This window comes from Chaetura pelagica, unplaced genomic scaffold, assembly GCF_000747805.2.
Source record: "Chaetura pelagica isolate M959 unplaced genomic scaffold, ChaPel_1.0 scaffold388, whole genome shotgun sequence".
Taxonomy (NCBI): Eukaryota; Metazoa; Chordata; class Aves; order Apodiformes; family Apodidae; genus Chaetura; species Chaetura pelagica.
The window spans coordinates 514,329-534,569 of NW_009954111.1; the positions used below are offsets into that span (position 1 = coordinate 514,329).

At 38.7% G+C, this 20,241-nt stretch overlaps 1 protein-coding gene across 1 annotated transcript in view; it reads right to left on the reverse strand.

Moving 5' to 3' along the window:
* LOC104393090 overlaps positions 1–20,241 on the reverse strand; it is a 382,843-nt gene that overhangs the window by 341,185 nt on the left and 21,417 nt on the right. Inside the window, exon 2 of the mRNA XM_010002551.1 lies at positions 6,677–6,819. Within this exon, the coding sequence (XP_010000853.1) occupies positions 6,677–6,819 (143 nt within the window). The remainder of the gene's footprint in view (positions 1–6,676; positions 6,820–20,241) is intronic.

Sequence of the window (20,241 nt, forward strand, 5' to 3'; positions counted from 1 at the left end):
GCCTCTAAACATAAGAAATGTATGGAACAACAGGAATTAAACAAAGAACTGGAATCTTTGGGGACCATCTCCAAGCAATGATATCTCACTGTGCTGAATGTAGATTGTGCACGTGAGATGGGTGTGTGATGATCAATCTTGCAGTCACGGCAAATGATTCTCGTTCAAATGCGGAAAGTCTCTGCACCATCTGCCCTGTAAGGAAACAGTTTTTTTCATGCTATGATGCAGGGAGAAGCAGACCTTCAGCTACCAGAGTTTTTTGTAAGCACAACAGCAGAGTTCTCCTCCTTCACCTCAATTTTCTGTCTGAATGAAGGTCAAAATGCTGCAGACTAGAAATAAGTAGCACTGGAGACCAAACTAATGAAATAGAAGTTAAAACAAGGGTAAATTATGGTTTTTAATGAGTATCTGAGAGCTGAGCACAAGCCTGTAGTTTTAAGCAGTGTTACTGTTGTCATAGCTAAAGAGCAATTTTTGTTCTACCAGATGGGTACCTCCATCTAGGTACTTTTATGTTCTCCATTATTGTATTTTCTGAGCATCTCCGTTTTAATTGCATCTATCTACACAACATTAAGCATGAGGCATCATTTGTCTAGGGACTGCTTCATGCAATGCAGAGAGCCCTGGGAAGGACGAATACTTTTTCCCAGGCAAGTGGCCATTGGTTAAGCTGAGAAGCCAGGCTGAGACCTGTATACCTACTCTCAAACTCCTCTAACCTGTTAACTCAGGTTCAGTTGTGAAGCTTTGACAGCAGAGACAGAGACTGCCCAGTTGTGAAGCTTTGACAGCAGAGACAGAGAGAACCTTTCCCCAGCCTCATCTGGAACTGGGTAGCGTGAGAGAGCTCTTCTGAGAACTGGAAGGTCTGAATTGAAAGCACTTCCAGCTCTTCCAGCTGAATCCCTACCTGACATTTCCTAGGGTTGAAAATAAATCAGTCTTCTGTCTACAACAGGGACAATTTAAGAGCCCTTATTTCAAAAAACACCTTCAAGCTGTGAATGCTGGTCTTATAAAGCCTATCCAAAGAAGTGATTAAGGTCTTTGGCAGAGATTAAATTACAAACACCGTCTTCAGGACTTTCAGCAGCAGATTGGGCACATCCCCAGTCAGCATGAGATCTGCAGTGAATACCATGCTGAATGTTTATAAAATAAGGTTTACCAGCACTGAGCACTTTCTGTGTTTCTAGTCCAAACATATTAAGATTAGTCTTGCAAAACAGCTAAAGTGCCCATTATACAGGCTTGCCCTTTTCTTACTCTTCCCTGAGCATCTGTGCCAGGCCCCTGCTGGAAGCCAGGTACTGGGCTCCATGGCCAAGACAACTGTTGCCTGGTTTAAGCCAATGCAGGTGCTTTATTACTGCAACTTGAAATTACTCAGCTTAAAAGTAGTTGAGATCCTCAGACCTCCAGAGGTACATTACCTTTCCAGTATCAGCTCTCCACTGCCATGTTTTCAAGACAGCTACCTGGCATTTGTCTGTTCTCAAAATGAGCTTGTCTGGACTGTATTAATCAGCTCAGTGCCTAAGAAGTGTCAGCATCCACACACTACATGTTCCTGGCATATCTTCACAACCCACTCAGTTAGGTAATCTCCAAACACAGTTCCTCCTCTAGGTGCCACCAACCCTGACACTGAACACAGCATCCTGCAAATTATACCATGGTTCGGCTTGGAAGAGAACCTTAAAGGTTATCTAGTCCACCCATCTTGCAGTAAACAAGATTATTTTCAACTAGATCAGGTTGCTCAAAGCTCCATCCAACCTGACTTTGAATGTTTGTGAGGATGGAGCATCTACCACCCATCTGGACAGCCTGTGCCAGTGTTTCACCACCCTCATTGTAAAACATTTCTTCTTTATATCTACTCTGAATCTACCTTCTTGCAGTTTAAAACCATTACCCCTCGTCCTATGGCAACTGGGCCTACTTAAATATCTGTCCCCACATTCTGGCCTTCCCCTAAGTGGAGTTTGAGAGGAAGGAACATATGGCTCCTGTGATTGTACTCTACAAAATAGGCATTTGGAGTTCGGTTCTTAATCTTTTCCATTAAATTCACCCATTTCCAGATTTGAATATAGGTGGTGGTGAAAATGGGGAGGTGGAGAAAGGTTGAGAGAGAACTGAAGAAGACAAAATAATACTCATCAGAGCAGAAATAATTATAAACACTAGGCTACAGTCATGTGTCAGCACTCTGTCCCAATAAATATTTAATTACTCCATATATATTGGAAACATCGCAATGAGAAAAAGTAAAACAATACTTGCCAGCACAATGCACAGTGCACTCTCACGGGTGAGAAGAGAAGCAGTATCAGCTCCTCTCTGGTCAAGAAGGGAGCTAAATATAGATTGCCACATCCTTGGAAAACATCCTAAGCAAATAGGTTCTTCATAAGGAGAATTGTATCAGCAGTGCCTTTACACATCTAGCTATGTCCCTACTTACAGAAAAGTGATCATGATTCTTAATTGGAATAAGGTACCAACTTCTTGAGGCAGATTTTATGGGAATGACATCTTGCTTCACTTTTTTAATTTATTCCTTGTTAGGTTCTGGGTTTTGAGGACTTTAATCTTGGACATCAATTTCTTCCCATGCACTGCACCACAAGATGTGGTCCTTAAGTGATACCTGGACCTGGTGAGATGCCTCAGACACTATAATTCCCATTTCCCTCTTGTGACTCAATTCTTAAGTCCTCTCAAACCTCACATACAGTCCTACTTGAAGTATCCAAAACAGAAAGGAAATAAAACCTGCAGTTACTAAATTCTGAGTTAGTATTTTCATTAATAAACACATTTTGCAGAGTCGTTTCCAGGAATTTTTTATACATATGGAGATATAGGGATACATAAAGAGATATATAGTGCCTATGCTGTCAAGACTAATTGCCTTCCACAGTGCTCAAAGGCTTTTTGTTTTGGAAACTAAAATATTTCATAGCCCTAAGTACAGCTCCTTTGAGAAGAATCTAAGCCAACTAAATATTTTCTTTCCCAAAAGACCAGACTTTTAATAGGACCCAGAAATTTTTTTTACATGGCACATCACTTAAAATGACAAGGCTGCTGAGGAAGAGCAGGTCACAAAGGTCATTCTAAAAGAGAGAAAAGCAGAGAAGCTGGAAGTTCTTCTTACCGTATATGATTAGTTAAACATATGTGTAGGTGCTTTTTGGAACAGGAGTGAATAAACTGTTCTCCATGTCCACTGCAAACTAAACAAAAACTAATGGGTTTTCACTGAAGTTAGAGAAACTCCAGTTTGTCATCAGGAAAGATGTTCTATCAGTCAGGGAGTAAGTTACCTGGAGAAGTTGTTGAGTTTTCACTGTGGGAGGTTTTAAAAAACAAATTAGACAAAACACGTCAGGAACAGCTCAAATACAGTTGATCTGCCCTAGGGCAAGAGAACAGACAAAAGGATTTTTTTAGATCTTCTTCAAAGCTATATTCTAGAGTTCCTACATCACAATTAATATGTCGGACTTGTTCATTTATTATCAGATATGTTACATTCCCTACTTGCTCTATGAATATATGAAACAAATATGAGCCTTCAAAAGTAGAGCTTAGTAAACATTTTTAATCAACACTGAACTTGCCCCGAACATTGTTCCATTGATTTGGAAGCAATCCACCAATTTAAGTTGATTTTGTCAAGCTGGATTTACAGGAGGGAAAACAACAGGGACAGATTCACACAAAAAAAAACATTCATACATGTCCTTTTTTTCCTTATTCTCTAACATACACCCACAGAAATTATTTTGGTCTGTGATATTTACAGCTCTGCCAGATACATTGCCACATATATTTCATTTCTGTACAGGGTGAAATGTGAAAATAATATGACAGGTATCATTGCACTGTGCATCTGGAAACATTGAGTTCACCTCATGTTCTAATGACCGACAAAGCTGTTAACAGTGGAGTAAAAATCAAGAGTGTGGTGCTTAAATGCCTAGGCCATACCAGAAGCTTTACCAATTTCATGAGGGCCAGGAGCTCCACCAGAAAAACAAAGCTGTGGTAATTATCACTGAACCCTCAAACATATTTTGTAATTCCACTGTTTGTAGCAATTGGCTTCTATGTGGGGTCATTCATTCTAAAAATTTGGATGCAATTAGTTCAGGCATATACAGTGAGCTAATATATTCCCCTGAATTTTCACTTGCTTTTGCAAAAGCCATTCAAAATTACAGTCTGAGTTTGGCAGATGTCTCTCTTCTGAGGCACTCCTTGAGGACAGGAGATTATAGAATGGGTTGTGACCCTTCCATCTCTCTTAAGTGAGGAAGATCCAGTCTTTGAACGCTGAAAGATCTAGCACAAACCACTATGGTAATCACAGATGCCAGGAGAGACAGGTTAGAGGCCAGTCATCTCTCTATGGAAAATTTGCATGGTAATAGAAACAACAATCTACAGACATTTCTGTTATCTAAAAGCCTGTACTTTTGGAAAAGCAAATACATCAACACAAAGGAAAGGTCATAAGATACCTCACCTGGACAGGGAAAGCTGCTTTCCTTTTAAATCAACAATTAAGACTTGAATGAAAATACAGAAAAAGAACCAATTTATACAAAAAATTAACCTATAAACAGCCAAGGAAGGCTTCAAATGGAAGGCATGGAAGGGGGCTGGCCAGTAGACTGAATAATCACATTGGGTTTTGATTGCAGGGGAACACTGCATGAAAGGAAAAAGTTTTTCTTTCCACATTTGGGACATGTAATTGAGAGTAGGAAAGGCAAGTACAAAACCATCAGCTCCCATAAGGAATAGGCCATGAATAAGAATTTCTGCAATGTATTAGATTATCCACTTACATTTTCATAGAGCAATTTCTCATAGAAAGCAAAGCACTGCATTGGATTTTTACAGCAGCTGGTACATTTAGCATGTGCTAACCAGTTCTGACTTGGAACTGCAGATAGTATATTCTGCAGTGAAAAGGAAAAAAAAAAACCACAAAAACTATACAAAAGTCTATACTTCTAGTCTATTCTGCCTGCAGTTGGACCCTCAGAACATATATAAGTATGATTTTTTAAGGAACTATACAATTTGTGCTTCCATTACACTGATGAAATTTATGGATAAATGGCAAATTAAAAATGAGGACAGCCAGGATTCTGACTGCCAGCACCCTGGCTTGAAATGCTTGTTCCAGTTTCTAAGCAATAGTTTTCTATTGTTTTGCTATAAGCCAGAAAGCCATTTTCATATGCTAAGCATAATTTGGAGTTAGCCCTATATATTCTATTATTCTCAGCATAAAAATTGGAATTTAAATTCCGCTGGACAAGACTAGCATCACAACTCTTAGCAATGAGGTTAAAGATGGGGTTGAGGGTCAAATACTGTGATAAGACTGGAAAGAAAAGAGAGTCTGTGATGTACTGTCTTTCTCAGGTGGTTCAAGAGATAATATGCTGGAATACACTTTCACCATTTTAAAAGCATTTAGCTTTGTGAAAAAAAAAAATAAATTAAAAATATATGACAGGGATTAGTAGCTGTGCCTGCAAGCTGGGACTCAAATGTTAAATCATTCATGGGATATATCCTACATTAATGTTAAGACTCATTTGTTCTGATTTCACTCAAAATCAGAATGCTTGTTCTCATTCATTCTGCAAGCTTCTTTTGCTAATTAATTTTTACAATAAATTTCTTCATTTCTTCAGAGAGTTATGTTCTAGCTGCCTGAAATTCCAATTCATCTTTCTAAAGAATCACATATAAAATGTCAAGTAGAGCGACAATTTCTTTCTGGGTTTTATATTTTAAAAGAGGGAAGCTCTTAAAAGTAGTTATGCCTACAGAAAGTATTTTGGAACAACTTTTAAAACTTGAAATATCTTTTGAACCATAAAATCAATGGAAATGATTGTACATTTCCCTCATGTTTGATTTTGGCCTGAAGATTTGCAGTTTGCAGTTCATGCCCATTCCATTTCTGTCTCACTTTTTAAGAACACAGCAATTCATTGCTTGGTTCTGTGGAGTTTGTTTTCATCTTTGAAGTATAAACATGGTGGGAGACAATCAGTTTAGATAGCTAATTTAGTTAATAATAGCCTGCAGGCAGCCAGGGGCAGATTGGAGCCAGTGGTGACAAAGAAATATTTTAGATCCTGACACTGAAGAAAGGTGTTTAACTTTCTTCTATACATCTGTTCCTCATACAGAGACTATTTAGGTTGATATCTCTGCACTTGGGCTATAGAAAAGTCCAGCCCAATGTCAGTCCCATAATTATGAAAAGTCCTATTAATTTTTTTTACACAGGATACAATCACTGGACTATGAATAACCTCAGTGGTTATTAGCAAGTAAAGGAGATATATTCTCTTTTGGGAGAAATCACAGTCACCAAGTATCAGGTGAAGTACACCAAAGATGAGATAAAGTTCTTTACTTCCCCTTTGACAAATGTCAGTTGAAAGGATTAAGAAGTCAGCAACATATTCAAGGTCAGAGAGATAACACTACACATCTTCTATAATCTACCCTAATTCCACAATTAAGGCCAGTCTTTCAATCTTGTCAAACATTGCTTGGCCTTTCTCAGGCTTGAGACATCTCACTCAGTGTATACATTTTAATTCTTGATCTTGTTATTTACCTCTTGGTTTTTCTGCAGTTTTTCATCATCTGTGGCAGATGTTGTCTTCTCCCATTTCTCTGCAACTTGATTTGCCTCTTCTATTTTTTGCTCATAGCTTTTCTGGGAATTTAGCAGTGTCACTTCATAAAACTCTTGAATATCTGTTTGTAAAGAGGAACAAGCAAAAGACATTATTTGGTATGTTGGCTTTTAAAAATCCCTGGTATTTTTCTTTGGCCCATATATACTCACTCATTATCATCATCATGATAACCATGTATTACCTTTCCAGCAGAAAGCACCAATATGCAAATTTTCTTTCTAAAATGTCAGTGACATTTTTGAGGTGTATTTTCATTTTAAAGGTTCTTACAAATCACTTCAAAGAAGCAAAACAATAATATTTATAAGAGATCCCGAGAGCACATTACAGACACACATGAATTATATAAGTGGAACAGACCCTTATACAGGGAGAAGTTACAGATCATTTTGACTGGTGAACTAGAAATTTTCAAATGTGAAATACTCTAAGTGAAGCTTGTTGGCAAACACCCATCCCAGGCACCTGAGCCACTCGCAGCCCTACCTGCAGGTGCATTTGGGAACATTTTTAAGTGGGATGCACAGCTTGAAGGAAGACTTTGTGGATTCATCACTTCAACCTGTTGCCATTCAGAAGTAGTTAAGTTAATGTTTTGTTTCACCTAAGAGTAAGCAACAAGTTAGGTCTTCTGTCCTCTCCAGATGTTCCTATCAAACTCATTTTATGGGGTATGAACAGATATACAAGATCCATCAGCAAAAATACTTCCACTGAAACCTGTGCATATAATAACCTAAGGAGAGGAAAAAAAGTGTTTACTTCCTTGGGACAAGAAGTTTTTTGTCATGACAGACATTATTAAAGATATTTGACTCACCAAAGAAGAGAAATCAAGAACATACTTTCTCCTGGTTAAGAAAGGAAGAAAATAATTTTGGAAAGAAAGATTGTATATACCTGAATAGCCCCTGGGACTTCAAAGGAGGGACGGGTTATAAAAACTACGATGCTTTTAATGAGCATCTCTCTCTAACGAGCACTACCTACTGTGCAAAGAGTACAGGAGGGCATAACCCTCGAAATGGAGGTATCAGGAGAAGCAGAGGAGGCAGAGAAATCTTTCTTGGTTTGGGTGAAAAAATATAGGGAAAAATCAAGCTTTTTTTGTAAGTACACAATGTCTTTCATAAAAAATTTTGACTGTATTTGGTGAAGAAATGTTCTGTTTGCATGTTACCTTCCATTGAATTGATTAATAGTAGCCTCAAAGTAACCAGACAACCAGAGATAATTTCTTCTTAATGGAAGCTGTGATAAATCTATACCTAACAGTATCCCAAGCCCAAACCCTCCAGAATGCTCCAGCATGTCTAAAAATAAAGAGAATGTTCCTCAGGAAAACTTCTTTGACCAGAAGAGAAAAATGTGCCAGCATTAGTCATATAACTTATTTGGCAAAGAGGAAAACTCGGGGGTCATGTCTGGAGCTCAGAGGCAACCAAGGATTTTGTCATACAGGCTCAGAACCCAGATCTGGCCCAGGAAGGCATCAGTTCTAACCATAATGAATAACCTGCCATGGTGCTACACCTGCATTTTCTGTTACATGCTGTCTCACACAACAAAAGACTGAACTGGATCGCATGTGCCAAGCAGAGCTAAAGAGCAGGGGGGCACAGAGAGGCACACAGGAGAAGGGCCAGATTTTCCTCATCTTTCAAGGGCCAGTCAAAAGTACTGAACTGAGTCTGTGTTCATGCTCCCATGAAGTCTCTGGCCAGATCTCTAGGAGCTGCTCTTCCTTCTTTAGTAACAACTAGAACTGAACTCTTCTTCTAACTCCTTCTATAACTTTAAGACTCATTGTATACTCATTTTCTATGTACAGTGAAAAAAATTAGTTAGACTTTTTAATTTTAACATTGATAACTCTGATCTATAGGATGTAGATAATAACTTCCATGTCATATAACATATTGGTAAGAATTTATATTTCATATTGGCAGAAACACTTAATTCCACTATTAAAACTGAAACGTACTTTTCAAATTAAAAGCTAGAGGGTAGTTCCAATGGGAATGGAAGTTTCTCCATTCTCATTAGGGGGATTTTTTATGATCATTTTGAACACTCATCATAAAATTGCAAACAGTTGTTATATATGGGTCGATGCCAGGTCAATTTGTATTGCAACTGCAAGTAAAACATATCAGGTTAATATGTAATTATCTCTAGATAAGTCTCTGCAGAAATAAACTAGAAATTGCCCTCTGGCAGTGGCATTCAGGTGGCATAGCTGTCATTATCAGAGTATTAATTGGGTTGACAGCAGTCAGTCAGGGAAGAGCAGCAGAATACCTTCACTCTAAAGGCTGCCTTGTCCTCATGTTTTCATTAAAAATAATGTGGGAGCCACATTTGCATGTGCAGTGCATGCACATTATGCAGAGTAAATATTAAAAACTCAGTATATTTTTAAAGGTCCTTATCTATTCTGGGGAGGGCCCTGGGTTGCTTCAGTAGAATAATGATCACTGGTGTGCAGAGAAGAGCAACCTAGGTGGTTACAGAAGAGAGCACAGAGGATTCAGTTAGTTGGTTGCTTTGTTATTCCGTAAGCTAAAATTGCCATTTCTCTGGAACAAGGGCAGCCAGTGACTTGCAGTCAATCAAGGTTAGCAGAGAATAGGATCTGTAATTTGCTCTGAATAAAACCTGCTCTATTGAGTAATCTCCATTATGTGAGAGGTGCAAACCATGCCAGGAGGGGAAAAGGGCTGAATGCTATTGAGGATGAGAAAAGAGGTATTTAGGAGGTGATCCGATCAATCAGCTGTAGAATGAAGCTTGGAGCCAAGGTCATAAAAAGTAGTTGTGAGAGCATGGTAACTGTGATATAAAATGGCCAAAATACAGTCTGTCTCCTCATGGAAGCTTACAGGAGGTTAATTCAACAACGAGATTAAAATCTTACACAAGTGAAATGTGTATTTTTTGGCACTATATTCCCTCCTTTCCATGAAAACTAGTGCAGATTTTATTTTAAAATGGCAGTATTACTATTGATGAAATCTGTGAGCACAAAACATTTCTCCAGATCTCTGTACCACTCCAAACATTTTGTTAGGCACAGTATTAATGTTTGTTTAAAGTGTCTGTGAGTCTCACTGGATTTTCAGTCCAACTGAATTTGTTCATTTACATCTTAAGAGATTACTTATTTTGTTTCATAAACTCCACTTGCTCTTCCATTAGCCTAGCCCAAATTCTTTTGTTAGTTTTGCTGTACAATGATAAATTGCAAACAAGAAATTATATATATTCTAATATGAAGTAATCCTAAATATACTATGATATATTTTCTTTTAGATAAATCCATCACTGGCGAAATGGGAAAACAATTTTTCTTTGCATCAGCACTACAGAGAACATATCAGTATCACTTTAAAAATGCCCATGGACAATTATACCATAAATCACTGCATCTGTGCTCTGCAGGCAAATTGCAAGGACCCCCCTCTCTCCAGTCTTACAGACCTGTGCAAGAGTGAGCAGGGTCTAACCTCAGTAGGTATACCAGGGAGCACTTTCTTTTACTATAGCTGGATGTACTTCCCCATGTGAAGTCTTGTTTTCTTAACTATTGCTTTAAAAAAATAAATAAAAAAAAATATCAAATATTTAGGCTCAAATTTGAGTTGTGCTAACTCTTACCTATTTTATTTTTTTTCTTTTTAAAGGCAATTTAATTATTTGGATAAAGAATAAGAACTGGAGAAGACAGAAATGTCAAATTCACACAGAAGAGTGACCTTTCTTTCAGACAGCAGCTACATGGAAAGTAAAACATGTGATCAGATGAAGTTGAATAGGCTGCCTAAACTCTGCCATTTCCTGGCTTCTGAGTGATTGGTGCTGCAGCCCTGTGACCATTATTCCAGTACAACTTCTGTTCCAATTTATATGTATTACAATATCCATTCATTATAGGAACACTTCACAACTGTCATAGCAAAGGGGTTAAATAATATGAAAAGGCAAAAATGTTGAACAGCCTAAACTACTTTCTGTCTTCTGTGACCATGGGCTTTTGCCAGCATTCTAATGAGGAAAAATAAGACAAAGCAATACAATTCTTCATTCATCTGTAAGCACTTCAGCACCAGAAAGATAGAAGTAAATTGAAGGGAATTCAGACAAAGACAGATGATTAAAGGTCTGAGAGGACTAACTTTTGAGCAAAGATTAAAGGAAGAGAATAATAACATACACTTTCATACTCCCTCTCATTTCAAAGCAAAGCAAACATTAAGAACCATCTAGTTTTGGCTAAAAAAAAAATTGCACAAGGCCTCAAAGAGAAGCAAACCAGCCAGGCTGAATTGTGGAAACCCACAAATGAGCACACGAGGTATGTCTGTCCCCTTGTGATCAATAACCCACTTAGAGCAGCTTCAGAATCACCAGTGGATTCAGGACAATGTTGTTCCATTTTAAAAACACCTCTTCGTAGGGAAGGGTTAATACAGCTGCACAAGCATACCTGAAATGATTGTCTGGTGTGTTAGGAATGAAGCAGGAGCCACCCACTCCTACAAGCTTTTCTCCTATATTAAAGATACTTGCTGGTGTGATTTAAAATCAGAAGGGGAAGGTAGTGAGGATTTCCTCCTATTTATGTATCTTGGTGCCCTCTCTACTAATGAACCATCTTCAGCTGTGTAAATCAGCATAATCCAGCTGCCAGCCCCAATGCTGGATGAAGTATCTGAGATAGCTTGGCATCTGTATGATGATAGGTTTTTTGGGATAACAGACTCGGGATTCAGAAGACAGGAGGCATAAAGAAAACCAAAGCAGGAGTGAAGAGAAAAAGTTCTTGTACCTCTTTACCTTTTAAAAAAATAAGGGGGGGGAAAAGGGAAATCTGTATTCCAGGAACAAAGAAGCCAATGCCAGGCTTTCTGATACCATCTATATTTTATAGAACACAAATAATTAAGCTTAAAAGGATAATCTTGTACACAGCTTAGCCTGAATTTGTACTGCATGTATCAGCAAATGCTGCCTCCCCAGTGACCTGGTGGTACCTGTGGCCACTCATAAGAGTGCAGTGCAAACTAGTCCACACACCAAACCTTATCCAAACTCCGCTAAGTAGCAGACACCAACCCACCACAGCATGTTTTGACCTCCAGGAGGAGAGTACGCTGTGTTGACGGCTGTTCCAAAAGCTGTTACCTTCATCTGTGCTTAGCAATGAGCGAGGATTTCCTTGTGACATGTATCTTCTTACCACCCCTCTTCCCTCTACACAGATGATGTGTTAAAACCATTTAGAAATGGCACCAATATTCTGGTTTCTGCAGGCATTTTCTGATGCTCCTGCAGCTAGCTGAACATTTTTGCAATTAACTGTAACATCATTAACAACGTAGAATCCCATTACCCAAGAAATTAGTTCTCTGAGCATCATATTTCTCTAGACCTAAACTGGGACTTAGAACTAATATTCTGAAAGGTTGTTTTTTCTTCTCCTTCTAGAGGTCCTTAGCCATGGAATTCATTTTTCCTGAGCTGTGCCAGTGCCCTGACTTGCTTTGCGGTGTAGCTCCCATCTGTTTTTCCAGGGCATTCAGGGACAAGGTGGAATGGGGGTCTAAGGCAACACACAAACACAAGCTGTTTCCTTCCTGGGAAATTTGGGACAGTCTTTTTGTCTATGTGTAGGATAGTGTCTGATACATATCTTTTAATGTTGCGTATCCCAGCACAAACAGCTACTGACTAGCAGAACACTGCAAGTCAAAATAAAGTCAATTATTACAGGGTCTTGCTGCAGGACTTCTTTTTTTTCACTAAGGGAACATTGCAATGTATGTCTAAATGGCATCATTTACATCCTGGGGAGCAGATTATGCAGGGTCAGCTTCAGCCATCTGGTCAGAATTATTAGGTAGGAGTAAAGAGGATTGTGCAGGATGTTGTTCAAGAAGTGAAACTGATTCACACAGTAGAAGTAGTAGGGAAGAGAGATCAGAGCTTGTACCAGCCTGCCAGTAAAGGGCTTTGAAGGTCCTGCTCATGGAAGAAGTCCAAAAAGAGGTTAAATAACATACTTCGCCAAACACAACTATGTTTTGTGAGGTTTTTTTCAAGTAAAATGTTTCCATATTAAATGAAATAGCCATTATAAAAGACAGAAAATAAAACGTAAGAGAAGGGAAGATCTTAATTGAACCTGGGTGAGTTTTCAACTAAAGCAGAAGTCTGGCATAGACCTTATGTGAGAAATGGCAGATCTCCAGTTATCAAGCTGGTACATAGCTTTATGGTCATGGTGAGCTCAAACCTGCCCCCATTAGCATCCCTCAGTGTAGCAGCAGTCAAAAATGCCTTTCCCATTTCAGCTGTATCCCATCCCCAGGGCTCCATACATATTTGCCTGGATTCTGCACTAATAAAGGTGGTGTGAGATTCAGCAATAAAGGAAAAGCTCAAGGCTTATTTTTTGCAATTAGCAAGGGAAACACCAAGATAGATCAAGTCAAAATGAAACTGAGGAGCCCTGTGGCAAGGTTTTGAAACATAAGCTTTTGGTGCACAAGAAACATAGATGCCAACCCTACAGCAATAGCTACTGCAGAAGGAGAGAACATGTCCTCTACTCCATGCAGGCAGTGAAATGGTGCCATGCAAGCCAGGGAAGCAGTCCCCTGCCAAATGCCTACAGTTGATAAATGTTCCTAAATCTATTAAAAGCAGCACGCTCCAGTAGAACGTGTACCAAGTAGGCAGGAAGAAATACGTTTCTGTTATTAACCTGTCTTGATTCTTGAGCTTCAGCAAATCCCTTCTACTTGGCCTAGATAACTTTTTGAGGTCCCTTCCAAGCTGAATTATCCAACAATCCTATGATCCTTTGTGCATCGAGACTGTAAGCTCTTTGAGGCAGAAACCATTGCTAAGCAGGTACACACCTGAAATTATATCCTTTTATCAAAAAAGCTTGGAAACACGTTATGTGCTGTAATAAATAACTAAATCATTAGTAATTAATGGCCTTTGCAATAATTGTTTAGGAGCATGAAAACAAAATATGGGTTTGAGTAATTCTGGCTTTGCTGTACAATGGTATCATGATTGGTTTTTGTAATATACCCAAAATAAAATCAGAGCTCTCCCAAACTTCTCAGCTATGAATATCTGCTTCAAAGGCAACTGTCCAAAATCCAGGGAGATTAAATATTCAACACAGATTGCTGCACACAGAGAAGACAAAAGAATTGCTGCAACCCTCTCTATGTAAGTGGTGTTTATGTTAACAAGTGAAAAGAAGCAAGAAGTAAGTCAGACAGTAAAGTCAGTATTTAAGGCTATTTGGGGAGGACATTGAGTGTATTACTACAGTTTTGCCAATGTCTTCTAACCTCTTATTCATATATAAGCATCACAGACTGGATTTGATCTTTCATACTTGACAATATGTTATGGTCAAAACCTATGGTTGCTGATTGTGTTTTCAATGGAGCAAGAAAAGAAATGGTAAGAGAGGCTGAGTAATGCACAGGAACACAGTTGAAAGTGGGTGCAGCTGATTAAATTGGCAATTGTCACATTCGGTTCTAGTTCTACTCATTCTGTTTCTGAAGTCTAAGCTGCAGAAGAACAGAGCAGCAAACCCCAAATCCTGTGGCAAGGTTTCACTGTAAACATGCTGGCCAGGGCCTGCAGATCAATGCCTGACCAAGAATCAGAGCAGGACCATGAGCACTTTGTACCCCAGGACAACCACGCATATAATTGAACCTGTTCCAGGACTTTTTTTTTCCAATAAAAAGCTTTGTAAACAGAAAGTGCTGTTAATTTTAATAAGTGTTTAAAAGTAACAGGTAATGAAGCTCCAAGAGGCCAAGGCAAGGTTCCCTTTGCTTCAGAGGAGACCTTTTATAAAATGACGTGTTCCTGAAAAAAGAAGCTTTGTATCAGGTTCTTTTCCTGTAAGTTTATATACAAACCTTCAGCTTTTTTTTCAGCGCTGTGTATCGCTCTCCATGTACCAGTCAGAGACTGAAAGTTATTTACAGGCAACAATAAGGTGTACCTTAGGGAAGAGGCTTTATTCTGTGTGTGGAGAGTTGGATGCAAAGCCATTACTGGAGAGATTTTCCCTTGCTTCTGTGCAGCAGTTAACAGTTATTACTGTGCATTTCTGATCCTGTTGGAGGATCATGCAGCCCCACTGTGGGTCACGGAAGTTATGAACAGACTTTCATATGAATGGTTCCAACATGCACTTAGCTATTATAGAGAGTTCAATACTGTTCAGTTATATCATTTCAGTTATATAATTTGATTATTGTGTGATTTTGTTTGTTGCTCAAAAGCTTGATATATGGTTTCATTAAATGGGGGTAATTAAGAAAAATGTGTGTGAATTTGGAAGTAAAATAGGATATCAAAACTGCAAGTATATTTTCCTCTCTGAGGCAAGAGTAATAAAAAATAAAATAAAATAAAATAAAATAAAATAAAATAAAATAAAATAAAATAAAATAAAATAAAATAAAACTAACCAGATTATATATTTCCTCCCTTTTCTTTAGTCTTGGAGTAGAACTAGCTGCAAAGCCAATTTCCTAGAGAACATCGAGTGAAATACCAAACCAGAACCAGAAAAGGATGCATCAGTCTATAATCCTTTATAAGTCAGATTAACTTTATATAGGCTTTTCCACTGCAGCTGCACCTAAATAGGTCAGGAGTAAGTAGGGAAGGTGGAAGATCTAGTGCATAGAGCATGTTTCTTGGGACCTGCAGGCTTTGGAGTAGCTGCAGGTACTTAGCAGCACAGTGAGGGTCCATGCCATTGTATACCACCCAGCAGCACCCAGTTTGCTGAAAGTCTGAAAACCAGAACAGATCTGCCCTCCCATCTCAAATCCCTCAGATGTTTTGCTCCAACATACACAGCAGCACAACCAGCTGGGGCTGTGCAGAAGGCAAAGGGGTCAAGTTATGGCATTTTATTAGATCTGGAGCCCCAAGTGATAGCCCTGGTTTCTAGACACTGGCCAGTGGCTTCACACACCACGCAAGGCAGCAGTTCCTCCAGAGAGAGCTGATGCTCCAGGGCAAGCATGGAAATTCTGTGGGGGAAGTAGGAACAGAGTGATTAAGTCACCTCAGGATTAATTATATCTGTTCACAGATTCAACTCACTGTAATCCCCCCCATGCATTCTCTAAACTCTTAAAATTTTCTGGTGAAAGCAATTTGGTTTTAAAGACAACTAAAGCATCATCTTATGAACAGGAAAAGAGAAGTGGAACATGGAGTATGTATATGAGTTTGTGTATATAGATGTGTGTGTGTAGGTACATAAATATATATGTATGTCTCTTTTAATCCAACATGGCCATTGCCAGAGCGCAGAGATGAGGTTGTGATTGCAGGAGAGCTCTCAGACACACAGCAATGCAGCATCAGCATGAAGACCACCATGGCTTCAATGCAGGAATAGGGTACCAATAGCTGGCAGGAACCTGAGCAGCTCTTTCACATCACACGTTTAAAATACAGCTGATGTTGCAGAGGCCCTCAAAACTGCACTGCAAGGACATCCCTCCAGCCTGCCTGACACAGTGCCCTAGCTTTCCTCCAAGGAGAGGAGAAAGTCAGGAAGAGAGCTGCTTGTCTAATACGCATTGTTCACCATTTATACGCCAAGGATCTGATTTTACAAAAGGTACTTGCGTATTTTACTTTCCAACACTAACAGTCACATGGAAAATTACAGCACACCTGATAACCAACTCAGGGCAGGAACATCTGTGTCAGCCTCTTCACACTGTGAATTTTTGCCTTCCCATCTACCATAGATTGTTAACAACATCATTCTTTCTCTCTCCTAACTAATTTGAAACCCCATACTATGCAGAACTTGTCACCACAAAGCAGATACTGCACGGGCCTTGTACCTCAGGTATATTGCATTTTTCCCAACTGCTTCTTATGTAATGGATGCTGTCCATTCTGACAATGGGCTTGGCATTTATAATGTCACCACGAACTGATCTGACTTCTAAGCTCAAGAAATGTCACACGTTGGTCTCCTGTCTTTCCCAAAACTTTTCCTCTTTAACCCCATGAAGACTGTCAATGAGTGGTGTGGGAATCTCAGATACCCAGGCCTTACCCTAAGGAAATGCTTATAAGCGATACCTGAAAAATGCAGTAATGGTAAATTTTGTTTATTCTTACCCTTTCGCTGCAAATATCTCACAGTCATCTTTATACTCAATAACCAACTTTTTCTCATACTAAAGTACACAGCCTCAGGCTCTCTAGTGCATGGTATCATACACCCCCCAGGTAACCTGAGTCACAATTCAGTCCTCATTTTTGGTGAGGTGCTTTGTAAAGTCAAACACACATGACTACAGGGCTTCGGTCTCCATCTTCATCTTCCCTCTGCATTCCAGGTACAGCTGCCTGTCCATAAGCCAGGCCAAGCAAAGGCTGCAGGGGATGGAAATTGACCATGTAAAGTTACATGCCTGAAACTCAAGAGGGTTCCCTCTTCCTGCCCAGCTATACTTAATTCTGAAAATATCAACTATTTCAAGGTTTGCTCTAAGAAGAAAGCATACAGAAGATAGATGGAGAGGGAATAAAGTTTCAAATAATTTAAAACCTACCTACCTCTTTGATACGTGCTTAAGCTGCAAGAAAAAAAATGAAGAACACATGTAGAAAACTGGGTTAACTACATTCCATATCTCACTTCAGCTGTCTCTTTCGTCCCCTTCATTTTACTAGTGGGAAGTGTAATGTGAGTGGTAAAAACAGGGAAATGAGAACTTCAGACTGCAGATTCTATTTGCAGGTTTTCCACTGACTTGCTGTGTGACCCCAGGCAAATCAATCTCTCTGCATTTCAGCTTAACCTTCTGTAAAATTGAGATACGAATGCTTTGACTTACCCATAGGCTCACAGTGGGTGTTACACAGCTTAATTAATTAACGTTTGCTAAACACTTTAAATGAATGTTTCTATACAAGTTTAAATTATTACAGGTTGTACTTTTATAAACTCTGGCTTATGACCCTTGAACATATTTGCCACAATGTCAAACACAAGCCTTAAGAATGCTCCTCTGATGTAATAAATTATACTTTAAATGGACACTCTGGCTGGAGTGACTGTGACTCTACTTGTCTACACTTAACATTTACAGTCATTGCTCTAATTGGTCTAACCTTGAATTGCAGGTTTCCATGAATATCAAAAGACATCATTGGTCATGCTTGAATTTGTTTCACTTTATGTTCTCATGGGTTTAGTAACAGCTAAGAGACTTCATGTAAATTCATTGACATTTCCTAGTCTCTATTGGAAGAAGAAAAGCTTGTATCCTTTACCAAAGTCCTTGCTAGTCTAGAATCTTTTTACTGCTCTCATTATCCTCATTCATATGTAATTGATTGGCTTATGGAGTCAGTACAAGTTTTTAACTTCAATAATTTAGATTTTGACTCACTATGAACTTCTGTATTTATTCATGAATCACAGAACCATAGAATGATTTGAGTTGGAAGGGACGGTTAAAAAATCATCTAGTCCAACCCCTCTGCCATGGGGAGGGACAAAATAATTTTGCAAAGTTTTTTCACTGACTCTTCTAGGGAAGGAATTATGTTCTGTGCCCTGAATAAGGCCTTTTACCCCCTAAAACTTACAGTAGGCAGGAGAAAGAAATGTTTTACAAGAAGTTATGTTCCCAAATTCACTATTTTTTATATCATGTTTGATCTTTATCATGGGGAGATTCATATTATGAGTATAGCATTATACTTTTTAACAGTAGTTTTTCAAGAGAAATAATTTGAAAGTTTTACCACAGCATCTTTAAAAACATCTGAGAGCAAAACCCAAGGAAGCAGAAAGGAATATGTTATTTAAAATACATTATATAAATGCTAACATAGGAAGTGACCCACAGCCTGTGAATTAGCATATCATACAGCCCAGTGTCTTATCACAGAAAACAAGAAAAAAAAAATTAGTACAGCTCCATGGGGAAGCTGACAGAGGAAGATTCCAGCTTAACTTGAGGCACAGCAGAAGCTCAGGACAACCATCTCAGACACAGAAATGTTAAATTAAACTATCTTTGGAGGGATTGGACAATGCTAACATTGTCAAACTCCTGACAATAAAGCAGCTGGAGAATTAAATATAGATCATAAACTTTAGGGTTTCCTATAAAGTCTTTCTATGAACTGAGATGTGTTCTGGAGATAAAGTAAGTTTGTCATATCTGCTGCAAAGACTGGGCTGGATATCATGGATGCTGAAAGCTGGAACAGCAGAGATTGGTTTGCATTTGTATGTGCTAGAGGGTTATTAGACATGGCACAGGAATTACAGAGAGCTCGGTCCTTCTGGAGATGTGCATGAAGGTTGAGCAGGCACCTAAGATGACATGAGATTCTTGACTTAGATGGCAGGTAGAAGGTGAACCAGCTGTATCTGTCTGGGACAACACAGCCACCTCAGGTGCTCCATCCTGCATGTGGACTCAACCTCTGTTCATGACAATGGGACCTGAGACAGTGTACATGTTAGCACCTAAAGGCAGGTGTCCTAACCTGGAGCTACATCCGAGCATCCTTCATGTAAAAATACTGAAAACCTGAGTGGATACCAGGGATTCTGATGGCACGTTCTTCATTGTAGTCAGAACTCGTTTTGGTCAAAGTCGTCTCAATCCATAGTTGTGTAGTAACTCAGGATTGGGTTTTAAACAACATACATTGTGAATCACCCTTCTGAAAACACCAACTTCTCAGTAAGGATGGCTGGACACAAATAATTTTGTGAGTTTTATTTCAAAACAGTTTTTGCAGACAAGTTCTGAATTAACATCACAGTTGGAGTATGAGGACAGTACAGAAAGACAGCACATGCACACCTAGAGAATTCTGCTGCTCATTCTTTTTGCTGTTAAAACAACCTTAAATTGTGGAGTGGAACAGAAAAAACCTAAAACCTGGAAGACAATGCACTTTTCCTTAAGGATTGTTTCTAGCACAATGCAAATATTGATTCAAAATATACTTTTTGTCCCTAAAAAAAACCCAAAGTAGGTATCTCAGAGAAACAGAACCTTAACAATGATGCTGTTACTAACTCACTCTGTTGAATTTTGCAATTCACTTAATGTGTTATACATACTTATATCCTGCACATTAAGGTTGTGAAGATCAATTTGTTAGTATTTCTATCATGCTTTAATGAAATCAAACATGATAAGCAAAGCTGTCTCATTATAACCCTTTTGCTATGCTTGCTGTAAGAAAAAGCCAGGCATTGTTCTAACAAGATAATTACATTCTATCAGTTCTTGGAATGATAAATCATGTCAGAAAATACAATTCAATTCATTATTTAAAATCATATTAGGAAATTAACTTCATTTAAAAAAAAAAAAAATTAAGAGGAAAGATTTCAAATTCTGCCTTGGATGTAAGG